The sequence below is a fragment of the Gopherus flavomarginatus genome, chromosome 15 (genome assembly GCF_025201925.1).
Source record: "Gopherus flavomarginatus isolate rGopFla2 chromosome 15, rGopFla2.mat.asm, whole genome shotgun sequence".
Classification (NCBI taxonomy): Eukaryota; Metazoa; Chordata; order Testudines; family Testudinidae; genus Gopherus; species Gopherus flavomarginatus.
In genome coordinates this window covers 27,403,014-27,424,415 of record NC_066631.1, presented here as the reverse complement: position 1 = coordinate 27,424,415, position 21,402 = coordinate 27,403,014, and the positions used below count along the sequence as shown (strand labels likewise).

Below are 21,402 nucleotides of genomic sequence, written 5' to 3'. Positions count from 1 at the left end.
CGGGACCCTAGTATGGAGGGGGTCTAGAAATCCCAACATGCAACGCTCCTTTTTGCTTTTAACCCCCCGAGGTCTCTAATACTACACTAGAAAGCGCCGTTGGCCTATAAGCTGCAATGATTAAGTTGTGCTGTTGCATGCCGGGATTTGCAGTCTCTGCAGGCCACCGCCACTCTATGGCGACGCGGCCGTTCCGGTTGGAGATCCCGCTTTGCCTCCCCTCCCCCACCCTCCCTTCGCGCTGTGAGTGGCTGAGGTGGCCGTTACCTCTGCCCTTTGCCCCTTGACCGACCTCCCCCGCTTCCTGCCGCAGCCTAAGATGGCGGCTGAGGTGGACTTCGGGGATCGCGAGCTCTTCGAGCAACTAGACGGTGACGAGGTGGCCGCCCCGACGGCGCAGCCGCTTCACACCCGCTTCGAGGAGGATGAGGAGCTGGAGGAGGCCGGGGAGGCGCTGCGCGAGCGGCTGAGGGACTCGGAGGAGATGGTGCGGCAGCTGCGGTCCGAGAATATCCTGACTGGGGGGATCTGGGCCTGGTTTCGGTTCATCCCCGGGCAGGGAATAGCCCCAACCGCGGTCTACTTTCGCCCATGACGTTGAGTCCTTTCTGGCGCAGCCTCGGTTCCTGCTTCTCCGGGGCCAGGACTGCTGGGTTGAGGAGTCTCTCAGGCCCATGAGGCACAAAACCTTTCAGCTCTTCTACTGCTTCCCAAATAGGGTGACCAGACAGGAAGTGTGAAAAATGGGGATGAGGGTGGAGGTGGGGGGATAATAGGCTCCTATATAAGACACAACCCCAAATATCAGGACTGTGCCTATAAAATCGGGACATCTGGTCACCCTACCTCTTCCCTACTGCTGGGGTGGTGGCAGGGGTCTCTCCCTCTTACTCCCCGCCCCCCCTCCTCCCAGGTGAACATGGTCTCTGCTTCACTGGGGTGGGAGGTTTGCTACTCAGTGATCACTGAGTCTAGTTTGGGTTTTGCATGTGAGTTCTGCCAACCCAGTCAGGTTGTGGTGATTTTTGTATGGATGGGTCTGTCATCTGGGCAATAACATAAAGTGTGGCTTGATGAACTGTTTAAAAATCTCCTTTTAAAAAAAAAAGTGATCCTAACTCAGATCATCATAGTTTGAAATAAGTCTGTTTCCAAGGATATTGGATGTTAGAGTAAAGAAAAGAAACTGACTGGTCTGAAGAATGAGGAGTACTTGTGGCACCTTTAGAGACTAACAAATTTATTTGGGCATAAGCTTTTGTGGGTTAGAACCCCCTTCATCAGATGCGCGGAGTGGAAAATATAGGAGCAGGTATAAATACATGAAAGGATGGGGGTTGTCTTACGAAGTGTGAGGTCAGTCTAATGAGATAAGTCAATTAACAGGGTACCAAAGGAGGAAAAATAACTTTTGAAGTGGTAATGAGAGTGGCCTACGATTTTGAGGCTGTTTCAAGCTTTGACCATGTAAAAGATTGTTTTTAGTTTGAAGGGATGGATGCAATGCTCTCCTTGTTCTGATTTTTGTTTTTTGATGTTTGTTTGGTTTTTTGTTTTTGTTTTTGCATTTTCTAACTTTATGTAAGCCCAAAAAATGGTAAGCCAGTAACTTGAAGAGCAATTATTTTTAGATGTATTTTAAATGAAATAGTTTTTGTGCAATCCTTTCATCATATGAGGGTGAGAGATGAGAGGTTTGTTTTTTGGTTAGTTAAAAATTGTTTATCTAAAATGAGAAGGCTCTCATTCATCAAATGAAACAGGGTTGGCAGGTCTGAATTCTTCATCCTCTCTGCCTTTGAGTTTTCAGTTTTTGTTTTTCCTGGTGGAAAGATTTGGATTCTTGATCATCTTGTGTTACCACTAAAAATGTGTAAATGAGATGGAAAGTGTATTTAAAAAACAACTTTTCTCTTCAACCTATTTGTTTTCCAGAATAAAGGAAAGCACCAGTAAGCATTCCATAGTTTAGAGTTTAAAAATCCATTTTTATGTTGAATTTTAAACCAGAATAAAATGCGAGCCTTGCATTGCATCCCATGTTACCAGTGTCTCAGATGTTAATTTGTTTTTAAGCACGGTGACAACAAAGTGGACTTGGAAATGCTCTTTGTAGCTAAAGTTTTATTCTCATGTTTTGTTTAGTCTAGCTGCGAAGTGTTTTTTGACCCTTTCAAACTGTGAAACTGCTGGACTGAGTATAGTGTTTGGCGTTTCCTTTTAAATTATTATTTTTTTCCTTTTGTGCGGATGAAGGTGTTTGTGGAAGAAATATGTGTACCTGAGCCAAATGTGACTGTTAGTCCTATTTGTATTTCTTAATTTATTCAGTGCATTTGTCTTTGTGTGGTGGGTTTTTTTTATGATGATCCCTTTTTGGTTCTTTACATTTCTTTTTGTAAGTTATAGTTTTAGACTTGAACTTGTCCATATCTTAGTTGTCCATTTAGTTCTGACTTTCCCTGCATTGCTTTTTCTCCCTGTAATGCTGGCTTTGGTCAGTTTTGTTTGAGTAATTTTAACTATCGGTTCTGCCATGGGAGTGCTGTGTCATCCAGAGTAGATGCCTACCAAGTAGGGACAAAATACTATCAGTAACATAACTTTTCTGTAGTGCATATTGTGAGTTACTGTTTGTAAAGAGACAGTTTTCCCTCTTTTATCCTGCTTTTCAGGCTCACTTTGTTCTAGACCTCAAAATTCATTTTTTTGGTTGGTGAGTTTATGAATGGTTTTATGCAGTGTGGTAAAGTAAGTGAAAGAGCCTAAAATCCTGTCTGCTGTTCAGTACAACTATTGTAAGAGTTGATTCTTTCTTAAAGTGGTATACTTTGATTCTAAAGATTAATATATAGAGGAAACCAGTATTCCTTGACAAATAATTAACATCAAGAACTTAGAAGAAAACTGAAGATTCTGACACGACCAAGGTATGTTAATATTGACTTTCCAAGTTGGAACATTAAGACAATTGTGGATTGTGGACATAAAATCAAACCGTTAGGCCAACTTACAGCCACTGCAGCAATTACTGCAATTTTTCATGTTCACACTACCCTCCTCCTGTCGGTGGTACACGTCTTTGCCAGGCGTGCTTACACCAGGGGTGAAAGTAAGTTAAAGGACTTACTGGTGCGCCGGAGTCCTGAGCAAGGTTGTGGCCTCAACCGGAAGAGACGGGGCCTTTGAATCACCCCCGGAGTTGCCAGCTGCAGAGGCAGCTGGGAGCCCCAGGGCTCAGATGCGATTTAAAGGGACTAGGGCTCTGGCCGCTGCTACCACAATGCAGCTCTGGGCTGTTTAAATCACCAATGGAACCCTGCGGCCGCTACCCTGGCAGCTGGACTAGGGCACGGATTTAAAGGGCCTGGGGCTCCGACCACTGGCGGGAGCCCCGGGCCTTTTAAATTGGCAGCCTGGGGAAGCCGGTCCAGTCCGGACTGGCTTACTTTCACCTCTGGCTTACACTGACTTAAGAGGGGCGTGTGAGGGGAAATGGGGGTTTGAGAGCCCAGGCTCTCAGCTCCCAGCAGCAGCCAGGCTCCAGCTGGAAGCTTGAGCTGAGAGCCCAGGATAGCAGCTGGAGTCCAGCTGGGAACTCTGCAGGATGCCCACAGCTCAAGCTCTTAGCACTGGGCAGCAAGGTTCCAGCTTTCAGCACTGCTGGGGCTCACAGCTGGAACACCCCCTCCTGGTCACGGAGTTGTCAGCCAGCCTGACAGCCAACAGGCAATGCAAGTAACACAGTGTCTATACAGGCACTGCATCACCTGAACTATGTTGACCTAAGCCTTATGTCTCTAGTCAATGTGGATTTACTATGTCAACATAGCGGGTGAGTTACAGCAGCAGGAGGAATGCTGTAGTGTGTACGCTTATAGTTAGGTCGATGTAAGCTGCCTTAACACTGACTTGACTTTGTAGTGTAGACATGCCCTTAGTAATACAAGATCTAATCAATGAGCATGTTTAACATAGACCCTTTCAGAGCTCAGGTACTTGCCTAATCACCGTCTTATACACGAGCACCATGAACATATAAAATTCTCTTTTCTAGAAAAGGTTTCAGTTATTGTTTGTCTTTAAAATTATTGGGTTTCTGAATTGCCTGAGCACTCTGGACACTATCTTTGTGCATTCAGACTTGAATATATAGTATTTAAAGAAGTTTTATCTTTTTATATAAAAACTGTTGACATATCCTTTAGGAAAATAGATTTCTTTGAAATTGAGTAGCAAGAATTATCAGATCTGATAATCACTTTGACCTGTTAGAAATTTCTCACTGAATAAATACTAATTGAATACATATATTTGTGATGTTCTGTCAATTTTGAGTTAAACTGCAGCCTGTTGTACCCAACGGAATGGGTGAAAAGCAAATGGCATTTGTTTTGGCCAAGACTACCTGTGTCGCCGCCTTAGGGAAAGAGAGTCCCCTTGACTAGTGGCATTGCTGTGATAAAATGAGTGGGCTGCTGCACACACTGTTCATGCAGAAAGGGGAGGAAAAGTAATTGCACAGTAACTTTACAGTATCTTTTTTTCTCCTAGTGGACTTTCAGTGGACAGTTCTAAGTTAGATGGACCTTTGTTACAGATTTTATTTATGAACAACGTTATTTCAAAGTAAGTAACTTCCCATGCTAATAAAGTGTAAGTCCAATTCCCTTATAAGATTGCTGCTGTTTGGGATTTGTTAGTGTGCAACTGTGACATGTATTAACCAATCTCTGGCTGCGTTACAACAGCCTAATATAAACCTATTGTACCCTGGTTACTTATTCGGTTATAGCAAAATGTCTTTAATATGCTGATTCCAACTGGTATATTACTTTCATGTAAGCCTTTTTCTAAATATAATTTTCTCAAACACACACATACTGAGGTATGTTAATTAAATGGACACTGACAAGTTGATGTTTTAAATTAATTTTTTTAAAAGGTGTTTGACAGAACATCCTTTAAGTTCTGAAATGAGTGTTTAGTGCTTACATTTAGAAGGATCTCTTTAGATGGGCACAAGATTGGCAGTACAAAATATGCTCAAGCATACTTCTCCTTCCCTTCCTTTTTATGTACGCACCTGTCTGTTGCCCTTTTTTGTTTTCAGTTTCAGCTCTGCTGCCGCTTTAGTAATCACCATTTCGTAGGACCCAAGGAAAATGAGTCTAAGTTCCCCAGACCTCTGTGTTTGTGATAAGCTCATCTGACCACAATGTAGTGAAACAGACGTACAAAGTGCTTTCAAATGCACAAAATGAACAAACTGAAAACTTTTCCCTCTAATTTCACGTATAACAAGGGTTACTTTTAACAGTTGTATGTACATTTTCAGATAGAAATGTCACTTATTTAAAAGTTGTTTGTGTCCCTTTTAAATATAGCTGCTATTGTTTTGCAGTACTATAAATAACAGAAGGGTTAGATAAAAGTATAAAGCCATCAGGCGTTTGGCTGTAAATAGGTACTAAAGGCTGAAATTTAGCATGCGGTCTAATATTACTAACTTCTTTGTTACTTGTATTGAAAAATTTTGAATGTTCTTTTTAATGTAACTTTGAAAAGGAATATTTTGAGATGTCACTAACTTATTTCTCATTTAAAACCATCATTAGACTTTTTCTCCTGTTCATATATATCACCTTTAAAAAGAAAAAATATTTGGAAGAATCCATGAACTGATGCTTATTGTTTCTCTGTCAATTTTAGAACAGCCAAATGAGTGGGAAAAGAAGTGTGAAGTATTGTAAAATCAGAAAAAGTTGTAGGGGAATAACTGTTGGGTCTATAGTATATTTCTGGTTTTTTGTTTTCCTTGTCCTATATCCTACCTGGAGTCAGTTTTTGTAGTATTTTTATCCAGTTTAGTTTAAGCATTCTAAGCAATGGGACTTGTACCACTTTCCTTGAGAAACTGGACTGTGGAATAGTTTCTGAAGTACAAAGTCTTTCCTGATGTTTAGCCAACATTTTACATTACTTATGCAAGTGTCTTTGGTAGTTACTTACATTGATTTATTATAAAATCAGATTTTTTTTTTTGTTCTAATCTTGATCTACCTATGTGGCTGGATATGTGGCATCCAGTTCCATTTGCCTATGTTTAATTTCTACTTCTACTTCTACTTGGTTTTTTAATCTAGTTCTGAAATCCGCAAAAACTATATTAAATAGCATGGTTGCAGTTTTGAATTTGCTTTTTAATACATTTGTATGTCTGTCTTTTCCAATTTATAGATGTGATATGTTGCTTACATTGGGGCAGCATGAAATTTAGATTTACAAGCTGTACCTTAAGATGTACACATCTAGCAATAAAAAGTTCAAGAATAAAATTCTTATCCTGAAGATTGAACAAAGTAACTTAATTATACAGTGTTCAAAATTTATAATTTCCGTTTCAGGAATCCTTAAATACAAACATGCAGTCTGTTGTATTCTCTTATTTCTACCTTTTGCAGGCAGTATCATCAAGAAATTGAGGATTTTATTTCTAGTTTAGTTCAAAAATATGAGGAGCAGCAGAAAGCTGAACCAGAAAGGACCCACTTCAATGTTAAGCCTCAGGTATACAAGTTCAAAGAATATAGATCTTATCTGGACTACTGTGTGTAATTCTAGTCTCCTATGTTTAAGAAAGATTAATTCAAACTTGAACAGGTGCAGAGAAGGGCTACTAGGATTGTCAGAGAACTGGAAACCCTATTTTATGAGACAAGACTCAAAGAGCTTGGCTTGTTAAGCCTAGCCAAAAAGAAGGCTGAGGGAAGATATGATTACTCTCTATAAATACATCAGAGGGATAAATACCAGGGAGGAGGAGGAGGGGTTATTTAAATTGGTGCTTAATGTGGAAATAAGAACAAATAGTTATAAACTGGCCATCATCAATTTTATGCCTGAAATTAGACAAGGATTTCTAACCATCAGAGGAGTGAAGTTCTGGAACAGCCTTCTAAGGGAAATAGTGGGGTAAAACTTAACTGACTTAAAGAGTGAACTTAAGTTTATGGAGAATATGGTATGATGAGACTGCCTACATTAGCACATAGCTAATCTGCGACTGCTAGCGGCAAATATCTCCAAAGGCTGGTGATGGCACACTAGATGGGGAAGGCTCTAAGTTACTATAGAGAATTCTTTCCCAGGTGTGTTTCTGGTGGATCTTGCCCACATCTTCTGGGTCTAACTGATCGCCATATATGTCATTGGGAAGGAATTTCCTTGGGGTCAGATTGGCAGAGATCCTGGGTTTTTTTTGCCTTCCTCTGCAGCATGGGATATGGGTCACTTGCAGGTTTAAACTAGTGTAAATGGTGGATTCTCTGTAACTTGAAGTCTTTAAATCATATTTTGAGGACTTTGGTAACTCAGCCAGAGGTTATGGGTCTATGATAGGAGTTGGGTGGATGAGGTTCTGTGGCCTGCAATGTACAGGAGTTCAGACTAGATGGTTGTGATGGACCATTCTGGTCTTAAAGTATGAGTTTATAGAAACATAATGGTTTGGGGTTTTTTCCCCCAGTTTTTTTGGTTGCAATATCACACTGCTAGTTTATCTGAATTACAGAAAGTTTTTTCCTACTATTTAAAAATGGTATATTTTTCTCAAATGTTTGGAAGGAGAATTCTTTGTGTCATGCAGATAGTTGATTAACTACCACTTCCTTTGGACAGTGAAGTGAAACAAGGCATTTCTCTTCACCCTCTCCTCCCAGCCATCCCAGAGGCTGAGCATGTTTCCTCCACAGCGTTCCCAGCCCATGACACCAAGGTTCTAGATACTAGAAATCAAAGCCATGTCACCTCTTGGGTTGTATACAGTATTACCACTGGCCTACAAGTCTCATACTTCATATACTAGCATGTGGTTAGTTTGTGTGTACATGGCAATAAAAAGCTGGAACCAGCAGTTGTATCATCTGTGTTTCATTTGCAGCAATTAAGGAGTTTTTTATGTGTTTTTTTTTTTTTTTGGCTTTTCATATTAGCCATCCAGTATTCTGTTGGAAGAGGACCATAAAGTGACAAGTTCTAATACAATAAAAAAAATTAAGGAAGCTTTCAGTGTAAGTTAAACTTCATATTCTTCACTGGTAGTTCCAAATAGTTCCAAAGTTCTATTCTTACTTTTAGTCCAAAATGTCGTCATAAAACGATATGCAAGGTTTTAGCAATGTAATTGATTGACTTTATTGGACTTCATGATGCTTTAGCTTCATACTTGGAAAATTTACCTATATGTACATTCAGAAGGCATGGAGGGATGTTTTGGTTATGTTTAAATCCTTTAATAGGTAATAAACTATTTTAACTAATTTTCGTACAACTAATTACAACATTTTGAAATATTAAAATACTGTGCTTTTCTAATATCAGTTAATCTGACTGAAATACTGACAATTTTCTGGCTCTTTCAACAGGTTGTAGGAAGTGTTCTATATTTTACGAATTTTTGTCTTGATAAACTGGGACAACCTATATTAAATGAAAATCCACAGCTGACAGAAGGATGGGAAATACCCAAGTATCCTGTTTAGTAAAATGGAGTTCCTTTTTCTGATTATATAACCAAATAACACAATCAATCAGACACAAAGTTGAGGTTAAAACTTTTTCTGCAATTTTTTTTTTAAACTTCTAACTATGACAGTCTGCTGGGTCATAAGTGTTGTCTGAAATCAACTGAACTATTATTATTATTATTATTATTATTATTATTTCAAAGTTTTAAAGTAGTTGGATGATAGATGTCTCATATGGTTGACTTGTTCATTGAAGGGATCATGTTCTGTATGAATGAATGAATGTTGCATTCCCGTAAACATGCTCTGCTGTCAATCCAAGAATTGTATTGGGACCACATGTCACACTATCTGGAATGACTGCTTACTCCAGAAATCCTGGCTTTTTACTTCTATAAAGCAATTTATTTAAAGTGGTTTGGAGGGAGAGCTAACAAATCCTAAATGTACTCTGTGGTGTTTTGACTAAATTTTAACTACATCTTGAATTTTTTTCCAAGAAAATGAGTCATATTTAAACAGAGAATGTTTTAGTCCATTTTTCCAGTTGCTCTCCAGTATTTGAGAGCCGGAACTTCTAGACTCTAAAGTTTTACATTGTTTTGTTTTTGAGTGCAGTTATGTAACAAAACCCCCTATGTTTGTAAATTACACTTTCATGATAGAGATTGCACTACAGTACTCATGTGAGGTGAATTGAAAAATACTATTTATTTTGTTTAATGTTTTTGTGCAAATATTTGGTATTTAAAAAATTACAAAGTGAGCACCGCACACTTTGTATTCTGTGTTGTAATAAAATCAATATACTGAAAATGTAGAAAAACATCCAAAAATATTTAATAAATTTCAATTGATATTCTGTTTAACAGTGCAGTTAATCGTGATTGTTTTTTTTAATCACAGTTAATTTTTTTGAGTTAATCATGTGAGTTAGTTGTGATTAATCGACAGCCTTACTTGAAACTTATTAGTGAGGATGCACTTGTAGCTTAACCCATGGGGACATTCTTCTGTATAAAGTACTATCACTGTCAATTAAAACCAAGCTTGAAATTCTGCTTTGTACAGTAGCAGTTCCTTATTGAAATCTAAGATACCAGCAAGTTTTCAGCCAGATTCTCTCTCTGGATGGGCAAGAAATACAAGTAAAAGCAAAAAGGTTTGTATTTATCTTAACTATGAAGTTTTTCAGATTAAAAACTTTAAAATGTGCATTGTGACTATTAAAGGGTCCAGTATGTGGGGGAATAAATTGCTTTTTATGGTCCTAAATTAAGTTAACAATATTGGATTTTGCACTAGAAAAGGTTTTGGGGTTGTTTGGAATATAGGATGCTCAAAAAAAGGCAGTCAAATTAATGTGTAAGAAAAATCTGTTTCTGAACTAACTGGTTTTGTGCTTTGCTCTCTTTTTATAGCTAATATTTTTTTAAATAATTTGCATTGATGTGCTATCACGTAGCCTTTGTTCTATGCAGAATTTTTTATTTGGTCTGTTTTCTCTGCATTTAGTAGAAAATGATCTTGGAGTAGTTTGTGTAGCCATTGTGAGGAAAAGTAGAATTACAGAAGAGTGGTCATTATGGAAATTCTGGATAACCCTAGTCTGCCTAGTTTTTCCGGCATCTGAAATACCTTATTTCAAATGCAAATAGTAGGCATGGAGGCAAGTTCAGTTAAGCTTTTCTATAATCTACTGCATACTCAAGTGAAATATTACATTTTGAAAGAAAAGCGGAGTTGCAACCGTGCTTCACTATGGATACTTCTAGATGGTGGATAAAGTATTCTGAGAGAACAATTTGCATCAAATCTGTTTGAATCATACCTTCTGAGAAAACAAATATGCCTCCCACTTCTCCTTCAAGTCAGTCATTAAAAATGAACCCCTTTTAAGAGACTTAAAACATAGGTTGTCCTTAGGGTTGCCAGTTTTGGTTGGACATATTCCTGGAGGTTTCATCACATGACGGTCTTTAATTTGAAGATTAATTCCTGGAGACTCCAGGACAATTGTAGAGGGTTGGCAGCCATGGTTGTCCTCTTTATTCACTCTCCCTTATCCTATTGGTAAAAGTGACTGCGTGCACATAGTGAATTAACTAATCATGTGCTTAAAGGGACACACAATTTAAACTTGGTCCAAATATTAAATCTTTTGAAAACCAGCCTTTTAAAAAATAAATATCAATAGAAACACTTCTATGATTTAAAAAAAAAATTCCAAGAAATGTTGTCTTTTAGACAAGTTAGTATTATCTTGTAGCATTTCAAACCCAAACACTGAAACACTAAGAACCTGAAAGTGAATCTGTGACAACAAACCAAATTTAAACTGGCTTCAAACTTAATTTTCGTAGATGAGAGAAATTCAAACCGTGAATTGAGCATATTAATAAGTAAATGAAATTTCTAAAATGTTCTCTTATAATAATAATCCAGAGTGGTGGTACGGCATCTGAAAATAATTGTTTACAGCATATCTATGAAGTTGATAGTGTCCTTCTAACTGAATCCTTCAACTACATCCCTTCTCTCCGTTCTATCTTTCCCACCAGCCTTTGTGTTGCCCACAGGGAGTGTGGAAACTCCTTGTAAGTGGGGGATCAGAGGAGAGGTACTGAGACATGGCAGGTGGGGAGCTGGCTCCAGGCTGGGAAGGAGGACTCCAGGGTTCCTACTAGATCCATTCCAGCCCCTCCAGATCCCTACTAGATCCATTCCTGCTCCCCCACTTGATCCCAGGTGTCACCACAGCCTCTCCATCCACTCCAGGTCCTGCTCCCATCCCTTCAGCTGCCTCTCTAGTCCCAGGAAGTCCCATTCTCACCTCCGTGTCTCTTCCCCTCCCCCTGACATACATGAGTTCACATCGGGGCAGAACCCCCACAATACTTCCTTGCAGGGTTGATAGCCCCCTACACTCTGGTTGTCTAGATTGTAACATCTGTGGGGCAGAAACCTGACCTTACCTTGCAAGCTATTTGCAAAGCAGCTAGCACACTATTGACATTATACAAATAAGTCTATATAACTTTCGTTAAAAATACTTCAGGCAAAGGAAAGAGTTCTTTCATAGTCGCTATCTTCCTATGGGAACATAATCTAATTTCTGTACTTACTTCAACTTTATCTTTTCAGTTTGTTTATTTTCTGCATTTGACAGTGCTTTGTGTGTCTTTCTCCATAATTAGTTTCTCGTTTTTCACCTGACAGCAACAAACATTTTTTTTAAATAGGAAAATGTGGTTTTTTTGTTTTGTTTTTAACTACAAAAATTGGAAGGAAGATGCATGTTTAGGTATAGTACACAGGTTACTTTACAGATTTCTTAGAACTGAATATATTTCAAGTTAATGTAAATCTCTGCATCTAATAGAATAAAGAAGAATAAATATGCACTTCAAAAGTACATTTTAAAGGGATAAACTAAGAATATAAATTTATTTTAGTGCTTTCCTTAAACAGGCCAAAACCTCATTGTTTCAATTGTGGTTCTGAAGAACATCAAATGAAAGATTGTCCAAAGGTAAACTTTTCCTCAATATCCGAAAGATTGCCTCTGAGTTACCCAAAATGTATTTCAGTGCAACAGGACATTTGTGGAATCATGTTGGTCACGATCTTTTATTAAAGATCAATAACTGTGTGTATCTCAGTCATACTTGTAACTTCAGGGATTTAAATCAGTATTTTAAATGAACCTGTCATAGCATAATAGTTTGATCCCTTCTTTTTAAAGAAAAGTCTCTTTACATGTTTCTAGCTTTCCCTCTGAAGCTGGCAGATTTCTAAAGTACACTGGTTTCATTTTTATTATAACTTCCATTCAGTAGAATGATGAGCTGGCCTTGGTCTTGTGACATAAGATGTGTTCCATGCCCTTGATGTGTAACTTTCAGGCAGCTTTTAATAATTTGGTTTGGGTTGAGTGACTTGTGTGCTTAAATTGCAAGTTGCATCATGGTGAGTCTCTCAACTGTATTTAAGCCACGGAATGCTACCCGTATAAGTGAGAAAAGAAGAGAGTTCATGGAAGCCTGCGGTGAAGCAAGTAACCAGAACTTTCAGCAACGTTATCATGCGGACGAAGTAGAAGAGAGGTTTGGGAAGTTTAAACCAGGAATAATAAGGTATCTTCCCCCTCTGTGCCTCCCCCCTCTACACACGTTGATTGGATCACTGTACTTCTCACACACATCAAATAACTTTTCTGCCATTTGTGATGTATAAAAGTTATCACTTACTGTATAATAATTCTCTTGGTAACTATATCTTCAGTTGCATTAAGACCCCTTTTGTAAATGTCTTAATGTGTTGATAAATTCCTCAAGTTTTCTTTTCATGCTGAACCATTAATCCTACCCTGTCCAACATTTCCCTGATCTAGGCACCCTGTAGTGAAATGTACTGAGTCCTCAGGTTAGTCTTTTAATGAGGGAGACTACAAATATTTCTGTAGTTCCTGTGACCCTTTTTAAGAGTCATTTACAGTTCATGCTGGATTCAGGAAATTTTAAGCTTTTCATTGGAAAAAAAAATATTTTTTCCATATAAAATATGGTTATCCCATTTAACAAGAAGACAGCACTTCAGTTTAATCTAGCTTTACAGGAAGGATGCCTTTTCCTATGCAGATTACCTTAAAGGTTATGAATTTCATCTCTCAAATCCAGAAATGAATTGTGGCTCTCGTAGTAGAAGTAGCTTTCTAAGATATAGATTTAGACATACATCCATTTATTTGCATTGTACAGGCAAGTTAATGTTAGAATGTGAACTTTAGCGTTCTAATTTTCTGATTTGTCATTTAACTTTGTAATCTTTAATATTAATGTAGTTCTGCATCTAATATAATAATTCAAATAGATATTGTAAGGGATTAACTGTACAAGGTATACAAATGAAACAACTTTAATTTTTGTTCTCTAGAAGGTGACTCTTTTATAACTAGAAACTTTTGTAACTGAGTATCTTAATTTTAAATCAACTAAAAGTCTTAAAATATATGACAGTGTGTATAGAGGAAAAAAATCAAAAATAATCTTCCTATCTAGTGAAGAACTTCAAGATGCGCTTGGTGTCACAGATAAGAGTCTTCCTCCATTTATATATCGCATGCGCCAGTTGGGTTACCCCCCAGGTTGGCTCAAAGAGGCTGAACTGGAAGATTCAGGACTTGCACTTTATGATGGAAAAGGTAAGTAGTATGCAGCTAGGAAAGCCTAGCTGACTGTAGAAGTAACACATTCCCTTCCTACTTAAAGGAAGAATGAAACTACTGAATTCTTAAATATACAAGTTTGCCAGTTGCTTGACACTGACTGTGGGTTATAATTAAGGCTAAGATTTTTGTCATGGTTATTTTTAGTAAAATTCATGGACAGGTCATAAGCTATAAACAAAAATTCACAGAAGCAGTGACCTGTCTGTGACTCTTGCTGCTGCGGCTCCATAGTGCTAGGAGCTGCAGGGTTCCCTCTCTCTCCCTCCCGCCCTAAATTGTCCAATTCTGAATGTGTTAAAAGCAGATGGAGGATATTCCTAGTTTATAAGTATTTTAGTTGGTTTTAAAATTTCAAACTGTAGTGCTTCCTGATGAAATTTCATGAGAAAATGTCTATTTTAGTACTAGTTTTAATTCAGTGGCTGGCAGCAGAAAAACTATAATTTCTGTATAGATATTCTAAAAAAACTAATATTATTCCCCTTCCCCTCTTTCCTTGTTCAACTTTCTTGTTGTGGAGAAACACTCTTTTTCCACATAACCACCCCACTAATAGTCTTGGGTTTCCTTAAGTATCTCACTATTAAGGAGATAGCCCAAAGAGAACAGTATTGGAACATTACCAGGGTAAATTGAACTAGGATAAGCAAAGTTGATTCTTAACCCTCTTGTGTAGCGTGCCACTCTTCTTCTCTCATCTGCCCTAGCTATGCCAGTTCCTTGAGGTAATGAAGACAGACTCCCACAGCCGAAAAAAGCAACAATTTCGAGACCTGTCTTAAGTCCATGAGTTTAAAGAACACAAGCTAGTGATACAGAACATAGGATCAAACAACAGATGTAATGTTCCAGAGCCAAATTCTGCAAGGATACCAAAAGTAGAGTCGGAATACTGCTCCGGCTTTAGTTGGGACTTCAATGGAAGCTATGCACACATCTAATGAGAGAATTTGCCACTGTATTCCTGCTGCATTGGTTGCAAGCCTTTTCTCTAGACTGTGTTTCAACTTTGCAGCCTGTTGTCTTTTTGCTGCAATGTTTTCTGTAACTTTCTTCCTCAGGAGCAATATTAACATTTATGATACTTTGTTATAGATGCTACTGGTGGTGATACAGAAGATGAAAGACCCTATCAACAAAACAAATGTGTCACTTATGATGTCTCTAAGTTAATAAACTATCCAGGCTTTAATATGTCTACTCCAAGTGGGATCTCAGATGTAAGTGTATATGCTACACACGGTGTGTTATTCTAAGACAAAAACATTAACTACTTGTGGATTATTTAAACCTTGATGGTCAGCTGCAAATAAGTTTGATTTCAATCATCCATTATATTGGGGGTGAGGAGGGAATAAGTATTTGAAAGTTAATTAAGATCTCTGAAGAAACCTGTGCAATAAAGAGTCTATCTGGACTTTTTCTGATTCTAGTAAACCTCCAGGAGGCTGCTATTAATGTGTAATGCTATTTCCACTATGAGATGGGAGCATATGATACTGTACCTATGCTGATATTCAGATTTTCACTTAAATCCCAATATTTTTCAAAATAAAGCTGAATGCACATTCATATGAATCTAAATTTTCCAAATGTAAGAAGTGTTCTCGAAATATGAATGTTACCATAGCCGTGCTGTACCATATAATATTTATCTTTGCTAAACAAAAACTACATCAAAAGCATGTCTCAGGAATTGAGATGCACAAGTTCAGTAATGCATCTTTTAACACTTGAACAAAATGGGACAGATTAAGAAACCAGTTAAATAGGCACCTGTTGAGCCTTGGTATTGGAAGGTGCCTTCAAGAATTTTCTATTCCTTACACTGTTTTCTGTCTGGTGGTTAGTGACCTCTTAATGTAGCTTTTCCTCAGTTTTCTTTTTTTTAATGTATTGTCATAGATTTTAGCGTAACTATTACTAATAATTTGGAAGACTTTTTATTCAAGTTGTAGCTCTTTATGTTCACTTTTTCCTCCTGAGGTAAATTTTAATAGCTGCGCTACAAAGTTTGAATAAGAAGTTTGCAACAAAATGGCTCATAAATCTCATTAAAGTGGTGCTGTGGTTTCTTGCCCAATGTAGCTCTATGCAGCAGACATTTATATTCGCAAGTTGGAATGGAGCTCATATTTTTGCTAAAAATTCATATTTAGGGTTCTTCCTCCTTCCCAGTTAAATAAATTTCTGACTGGAACATTTACTAATCTGTCCATATCGTGTGTTATAGTTGCGTGTGTTATAGTTGCATGTGCATTGTTAGCCACAGCTTACTGAATGCCCAGCTTTATTGATGGTTTTTTTTTCCCTATAGGAATGGAGGATATTTGGTTCCATACCCATGCAGCCATCTCAACAGAAGGACATTTTTGCTAGCTACCTTTCTAATTTTCGAGCGGTGAATATATTTGTTATGTTTGGATACAAAAAATTGGAGAAATCATGTATTTCTGTATTGGTGTTACCAGTTGTCAGTGGTCTCTTGTATACACCTCCAACTTTGGCCAAAAATGGCTAATAGAGGGTATTGGGTTTTGGTGTGAAATCTTGAGGTTTTCATCAGTACAATAGCTAAAAACAGGTCATGAGACTAGAGGGTAGCCCTCTGAATAAGCCATTACTTTTGTCCATATCCTTTTTAAATCTTTTGGGCCACTTGTTTGATGTCAAAAACCACCATCTTATAAAACAACTTACTCTTTCTCTTGTCTGAGCATCTACTAAACCCAGTGCAAAAAAACTCTGTTCATAGTTTGTAGGAACAGTTAGCTAATTCCATTTGGATATATGCCTAAATTTAAATTTTATGCAGACTATGTCCGAGTTATCTAAAAGTCCACTTTATAGTTAATTAACACAGGCATGGTTTCAGATATTTCATGGTTGAAGAGCTTAATACTATGTTTGCCGGACATGTGTGGCAACCTTGTTACATAGCTTTCTCTGAGACCTTAATGTAAATGTTTAATTCCAATCTAGTGTTTCTTGCTTCAAGCAAGAAACAGTATGTTTAATTTCAAGTTTCAGTTTCGTATTTCTTAAGCTGGAAGTACGTTACAATTGACAAGACTTTTTTTTTTATGGGGATTGAGAGTAAAGCATTGAGTTGTTCTACAGGTAATTAAAGAACAGTTTCTGTGAGATTGCTACAAAGGAAATGTCCCGTTCATATGACATGGTGGCTTCAAGAGATCTGGGTGGGTAAGCATGGAGAAAAGGGGTGTCCTTGAGGCTCTTACAGGGATGCAGACAAAATCCATTTCTCCTTCACCACTGAAACTAAACACGATTGCTATTTTTTCTTTCCATTACATTAAACCTCTCAAGTTTCTCTGACACCTGAGTGTTTTGCTTACAAAATGGACCCTCTCAAATTGAGATCACTGAGGACTGTAATTAGTATTTTTGTAGCAGGGAATATTGCCGCCTTATATCATATAATAGTACCTTTTATAATACTAATTTATATTCTATTTTCCTGGCTAACTTTTCCTCAGCCAAGTCCAAAATCTAGCAATAAAAGGTCTGCATATCCATCAAGTTCTCACAATTCAAAGAAGGTAAAAGGAGACAATTCAGCAGTATCAGTAGCTGACATGGACATGGATTCTGGTATAGTTTTTCTTTTTTTGCAATTATGATTTTATACTTTCAGAATAACTCACTCCTTACTCTGTAGTGAAATGTGGACTTCAATTACAATACATGGTTATCAGTATTTCAGTTTGTATTACACGATATTTTAACTGTACTGCTAAAATAGAGAGCTAACTGTATTTGTCAAATGCTTGTATTATTTTGGATTATAATTGGGCTTTCTGTAACTTACCAATATTCTTTGTCAGAGTATTTTATTCTGTGTTGTAACAGTGAGGGCGATAGCTCAGCCCAAGAGAAGTGCACTCTTTAGGTTGCCACTCTCAATCTAGACCAGGTCAATAGTGACAATTATTACTTGGGTCACAGAATAACCCACAGAAACATGAGTTGATACCATCCAAATTTTGGTGGACAAGTATTCTCACTACAGCTGATGCCCTTGTTGGTATTTTCAGAAGAGACCAACTGTCAAGTGGGCATATAAATTGAATTGCCTTTCACCCTTCAAAGTGAGAGAAGGCACAAGAATGGTCCAGTGATCTGGACATTTAGTTTAGGGCTTGGGAGATCTGGGGTCAAGTCTTTCCTCTACCATAGATTTCCAGTGTGATCTTGGGCAAGTCACTTCTCTTTTTTGTACCTCAGTTACTCATCTCTAAAATTAGGATTATAATATTTCTACCTCAGAGTGATGTTGTGATAATAAATACATTAGTGAGAGGTTGTTAGATACCTCTATGGACCCCCATTACTGTAGTCTAAGGTATGCAGAAGTGGCACAAATTGGGAACGAGGGCCAAGGAACCTTGTACTGCAGCTACCTGCTCTGTGGATAAACTGTTTAGTCTTAGGGCTGTCACTCTTGCACTCTTCTAAATCCACCTCTTAGAATTAGGGGGTGGGAAATTACACATTATTTTAAAATGTATGTGTATTACCTGATTATAAGTTAGTTTGAACAAAGAAAATTCCCATAATAGAAACAGGATTAAAAATATACTCTCCAAGCTAACATGTTTTTTGTGTTGTACATCAATATACCATATAAGAAAGCTGGGAGGCAAAATCTAAATCAGTGAAACAATTTGTTTTCCTAGTTGTCCCGAGATTTTTATGGCAGACTTAATCAACTGGGTTTCCCATCCAGGGAATTCTCTAATTTACTATTTACAGATATTTTATATTTACTAAAATAATAAATTTGAAGGGCTAATGTTTAAAAACAAGAATACTGTTTGTATATCACCAACAGCATGTTTGACCCCGAATAAGCCCCAAAGAGAGTTACCTGATCTGAAGACTTAACAGTTTTTAAAAGAAGCAAAAATAAAATGTTGTAGAAAATTCAGAGGAAGGAGCTAAATTCAAATTTTTATTAATTGTTCCATTCTTACAACTTGTGGGCATTGCAACAGAAGTGATATTTTTCAGAGGAATTAGAATGAGGAAAGCTTTAATGGCTGTTAAAAAGACCAGAAAACTTTATTCTTTAAATATTCTAAAGTCAAATTTGAGAATGATCTTCTATAGCAGTTCTCCCAGCTGCCCTTCTGGATTCCCTCGAACTGAAGAGGGAATTTCCATACACCTTGGAAATCTTTAAGGTTTGGCTTTCGAACTTTGTTCAGTATTATCCATATTTAAGAGCATTTAAAAATGCAGCTTTTAAAGCAGCCATCAGTGTTCCCTCTGGAATCCAAAATGACAGATTTAGTATGGCAAGTTTCAAGGATACTGGGACATGCAGAAATTTGTTAAGCATCAGGATAGGCTTTTTAGCTGATACGGCTGTATTTCTCCATAAGCTGATGCTTGGGTTCAAAAGGCTGAGAACATAAGTTTACCGTCTTTAACCAAATAATACATTTTAGATTTGAAAACTGATTAAAAGTAGGGTAAGGTAGGAATTCAGGCCTCAGTACTACTAATGGAGATTTATTTAATCTTCTAATTTTAGATTTGGAAATGCCACACAGTTCTCTAGCTTATGACAGTTTTCAGTTCCAACCTCCACTGCCACCTGGGTCTCCATCGATTGCAACTCCACCCCCATTGCCACGAGGAACTCCTCCATGTACTCCACCCAACTTCACATCCCCTCTGCCTCCAGCGCCTACTGCCTCTCTTCACAGGAATAGTCCAGCATCAACGCCTTCCAGTGACTCTGCTCAGCCAGGAGTTGGGGATTCAGCCATGGATGAAGATACTTTGACCCTAGAAGAGCTTGAGGAGCAGCAGCGATTGATTTGGGCTGCACTAGAGCAGGCAGACAGTACAAACAGTGACTCGGATATACCTGCTGAGACACCTTTAACTGGAAACTCTGTTACATCATCCCCATCTAGGAATGAACTGGACATTGTTCCAGAAGGAAGAACATCTGAGAAGCTGGTTGGAATGGAAATTGGGATTTCAGACACTAGTATGCAGATATCCAGAAATGAACATTCTAAAAGTGACCCTAATTCAGGGGATGGATTGCTTGACCTAAAGGAAGGTGACACTGATCATGTGGATTCTGAAGGCATTCTGGAGAACAGCATTATAGGCTCAAAATGTGAGGTTAACAATGGAGGAAATGAAGGTGTTACTCATGTGATCACTAGTACTGAATCGTCTCCAAAAAATTCAAATCCTGTTCCTGACATGAGCAAGTTTGCGGCAGGAATAACACCATTTGAGTTTGAAAATATGGCAGAATCAACTGGTGTTTATCTTCGAATACGAAGTGTATTAAAGAATTCCCCAAGAAACCAGCAAAAAAACAAAAAGGCTTCAGATTAACTTGTCTTCCTTTAAGGTTTTATGGTGCCCCTAAAAGAAACTTAAAGTATCCACCAAATTGGATAATCTCGTGCCCTTTTTGTGAAAAACTTTTTAGTAGTTAAGAGTGGACTAATAATTCTTCTGCATTCTTCCCTAGAGGGTTTATTTTATTTTATTTTATTTTATTTTATTTTTTTAAGTTCATGCAGGGCTTCCATTTGACCAGGACCAATGTTGACCGTTCAATATATGAGAACTTGACTAAATCAAAACCTTCCACTAAGGGATGTAAGGACTATTGATTTATTTGTTCAGCATATTTTACACTCTTATATACATGAAACTCTTAAAACAGTGAGTCATCGGTTGCTGTTTAATATTTTGGTTAAGATTTATACTATCGTTAATAGTGAGTTTCAGGTGGAATGGTGGTTTTTATCTGTTTGTACATTAGTCTGCTCTTTCTACATTTTGCTAATTATCCTGTAGATAAGTTTAATATATTACAGTTTTTAAAAATTCCAATATTTTAAAATGTTCCACATGAAAAGTCCTGGCAATCAAATGGGAATAATCAGGGATGACCAGCATTATCCTCACCACTTCGGATTTTTTTATAGATTAACTATGGGTCAATTTTTAAGCACCACTTCTACCTTTTGTAACATCATTCTTTATGTAAACTTGCTGTACATACCTGTTCATTTGTGTGTACAGAGGTTTAATAAATGAGTTTTCATATAAATATTTTCAAAAATGGTTGATTCTCAAGCATCAAAGTTCCAGTAAGAAACTTGTTATTACAGCTGCTTGTCTGATTTAATTTGTCAAGTATGTAAATTATTATACATACTTAGAAAAATATGTTGAAATATGAGAATTAATATAGTTTAGAAAATCTCTGAACTTGTGCTTTTGCCATAAAATACATTTTTAGTTGTTTAAGTAATTACTTAAAATCATAGGGTTAGAAGGAACTGCAAGGGTCAGCTACTGTAACCCCCTGCCAAGATGCAGGGTTTGTTGTATCTAAACCTGAGGAGGGCAAACTACTGCCCACAGGCCACATCCGGCCCGTGGGACCATCCTGCCTAGCCCCCGAGCTCCTGGCTCAGGAGGCTAGCCCCCAGCCCCTACCCCGCAGCCTCAGCTCACTCGCTCCGACACAGTGCTCTGGGCCGCGGGGCTGTGAGCTTCTGGGGCAGCACAACTGCAGAAACTACCCTGACCTGGTGCTCTGAGCTGCGTGGTGGTAGTGGCGGCAGCGGTGTGGCC

General features: G+C 37.9%; 1 protein-coding gene across 1 annotated transcript; it reads left to right on the top strand.

The window, feature by feature from the left end:
- Window positions 1-287: 287 nt before the first annotated feature.
- On the top strand, window positions 288-20,872 carry ZCCHC8 (zinc finger CCHC-type containing 8). Its single transcript, XM_050923918.1, has 14 exons — window positions 288-511; window positions 2,890-2,930; window positions 4,555-4,629; window positions 6,465-6,570; window positions 7,995-8,072; window positions 8,427-8,530; window positions 9,625-9,690; window positions 12,000-12,060; window positions 12,522-12,664; window positions 13,589-13,731; window positions 14,854-14,978; window positions 16,076-16,159; window positions 17,259-17,373; window positions 19,319-20,872. Exons 1-14 carry the CDS (start codon window positions 320-322, stop codon window positions 20,143-20,145), a joined length of 2,160 nt encoding a protein of 719 aa, XP_050779875.1. The 5' UTR covers window positions 288-319; the 3' UTR covers window positions 20,146-20,872.
- The last annotated feature ends 530 nt before the right edge of the window (window positions 20,873-21,402 follow it).

Excerpts from the sequence above, each read along its gene's own strand:
- ZCCHC8 (XM_050923918.1), top strand. The coding sequence starts at position 320 with ATGGCGGCTGAGGTGGACTTCGGGGATCGCGAGCTCTTCGAGCAACTA. Across the intron at positions 6,571-7,994 it reads ACTTCAATGTTAAGCCTCAG|CCATCCAGTATTCTGTTGGA; the intron begins GTATACAAGTTC and ends TTTTCATATTAG. Across the intron at positions 17,374-19,318 it reads TGACATGGACATGGATTCTG|ATTTGGAAATGCCACACAGT; the intron begins GTATAGTTTTTC and ends TTCTAATTTTAG.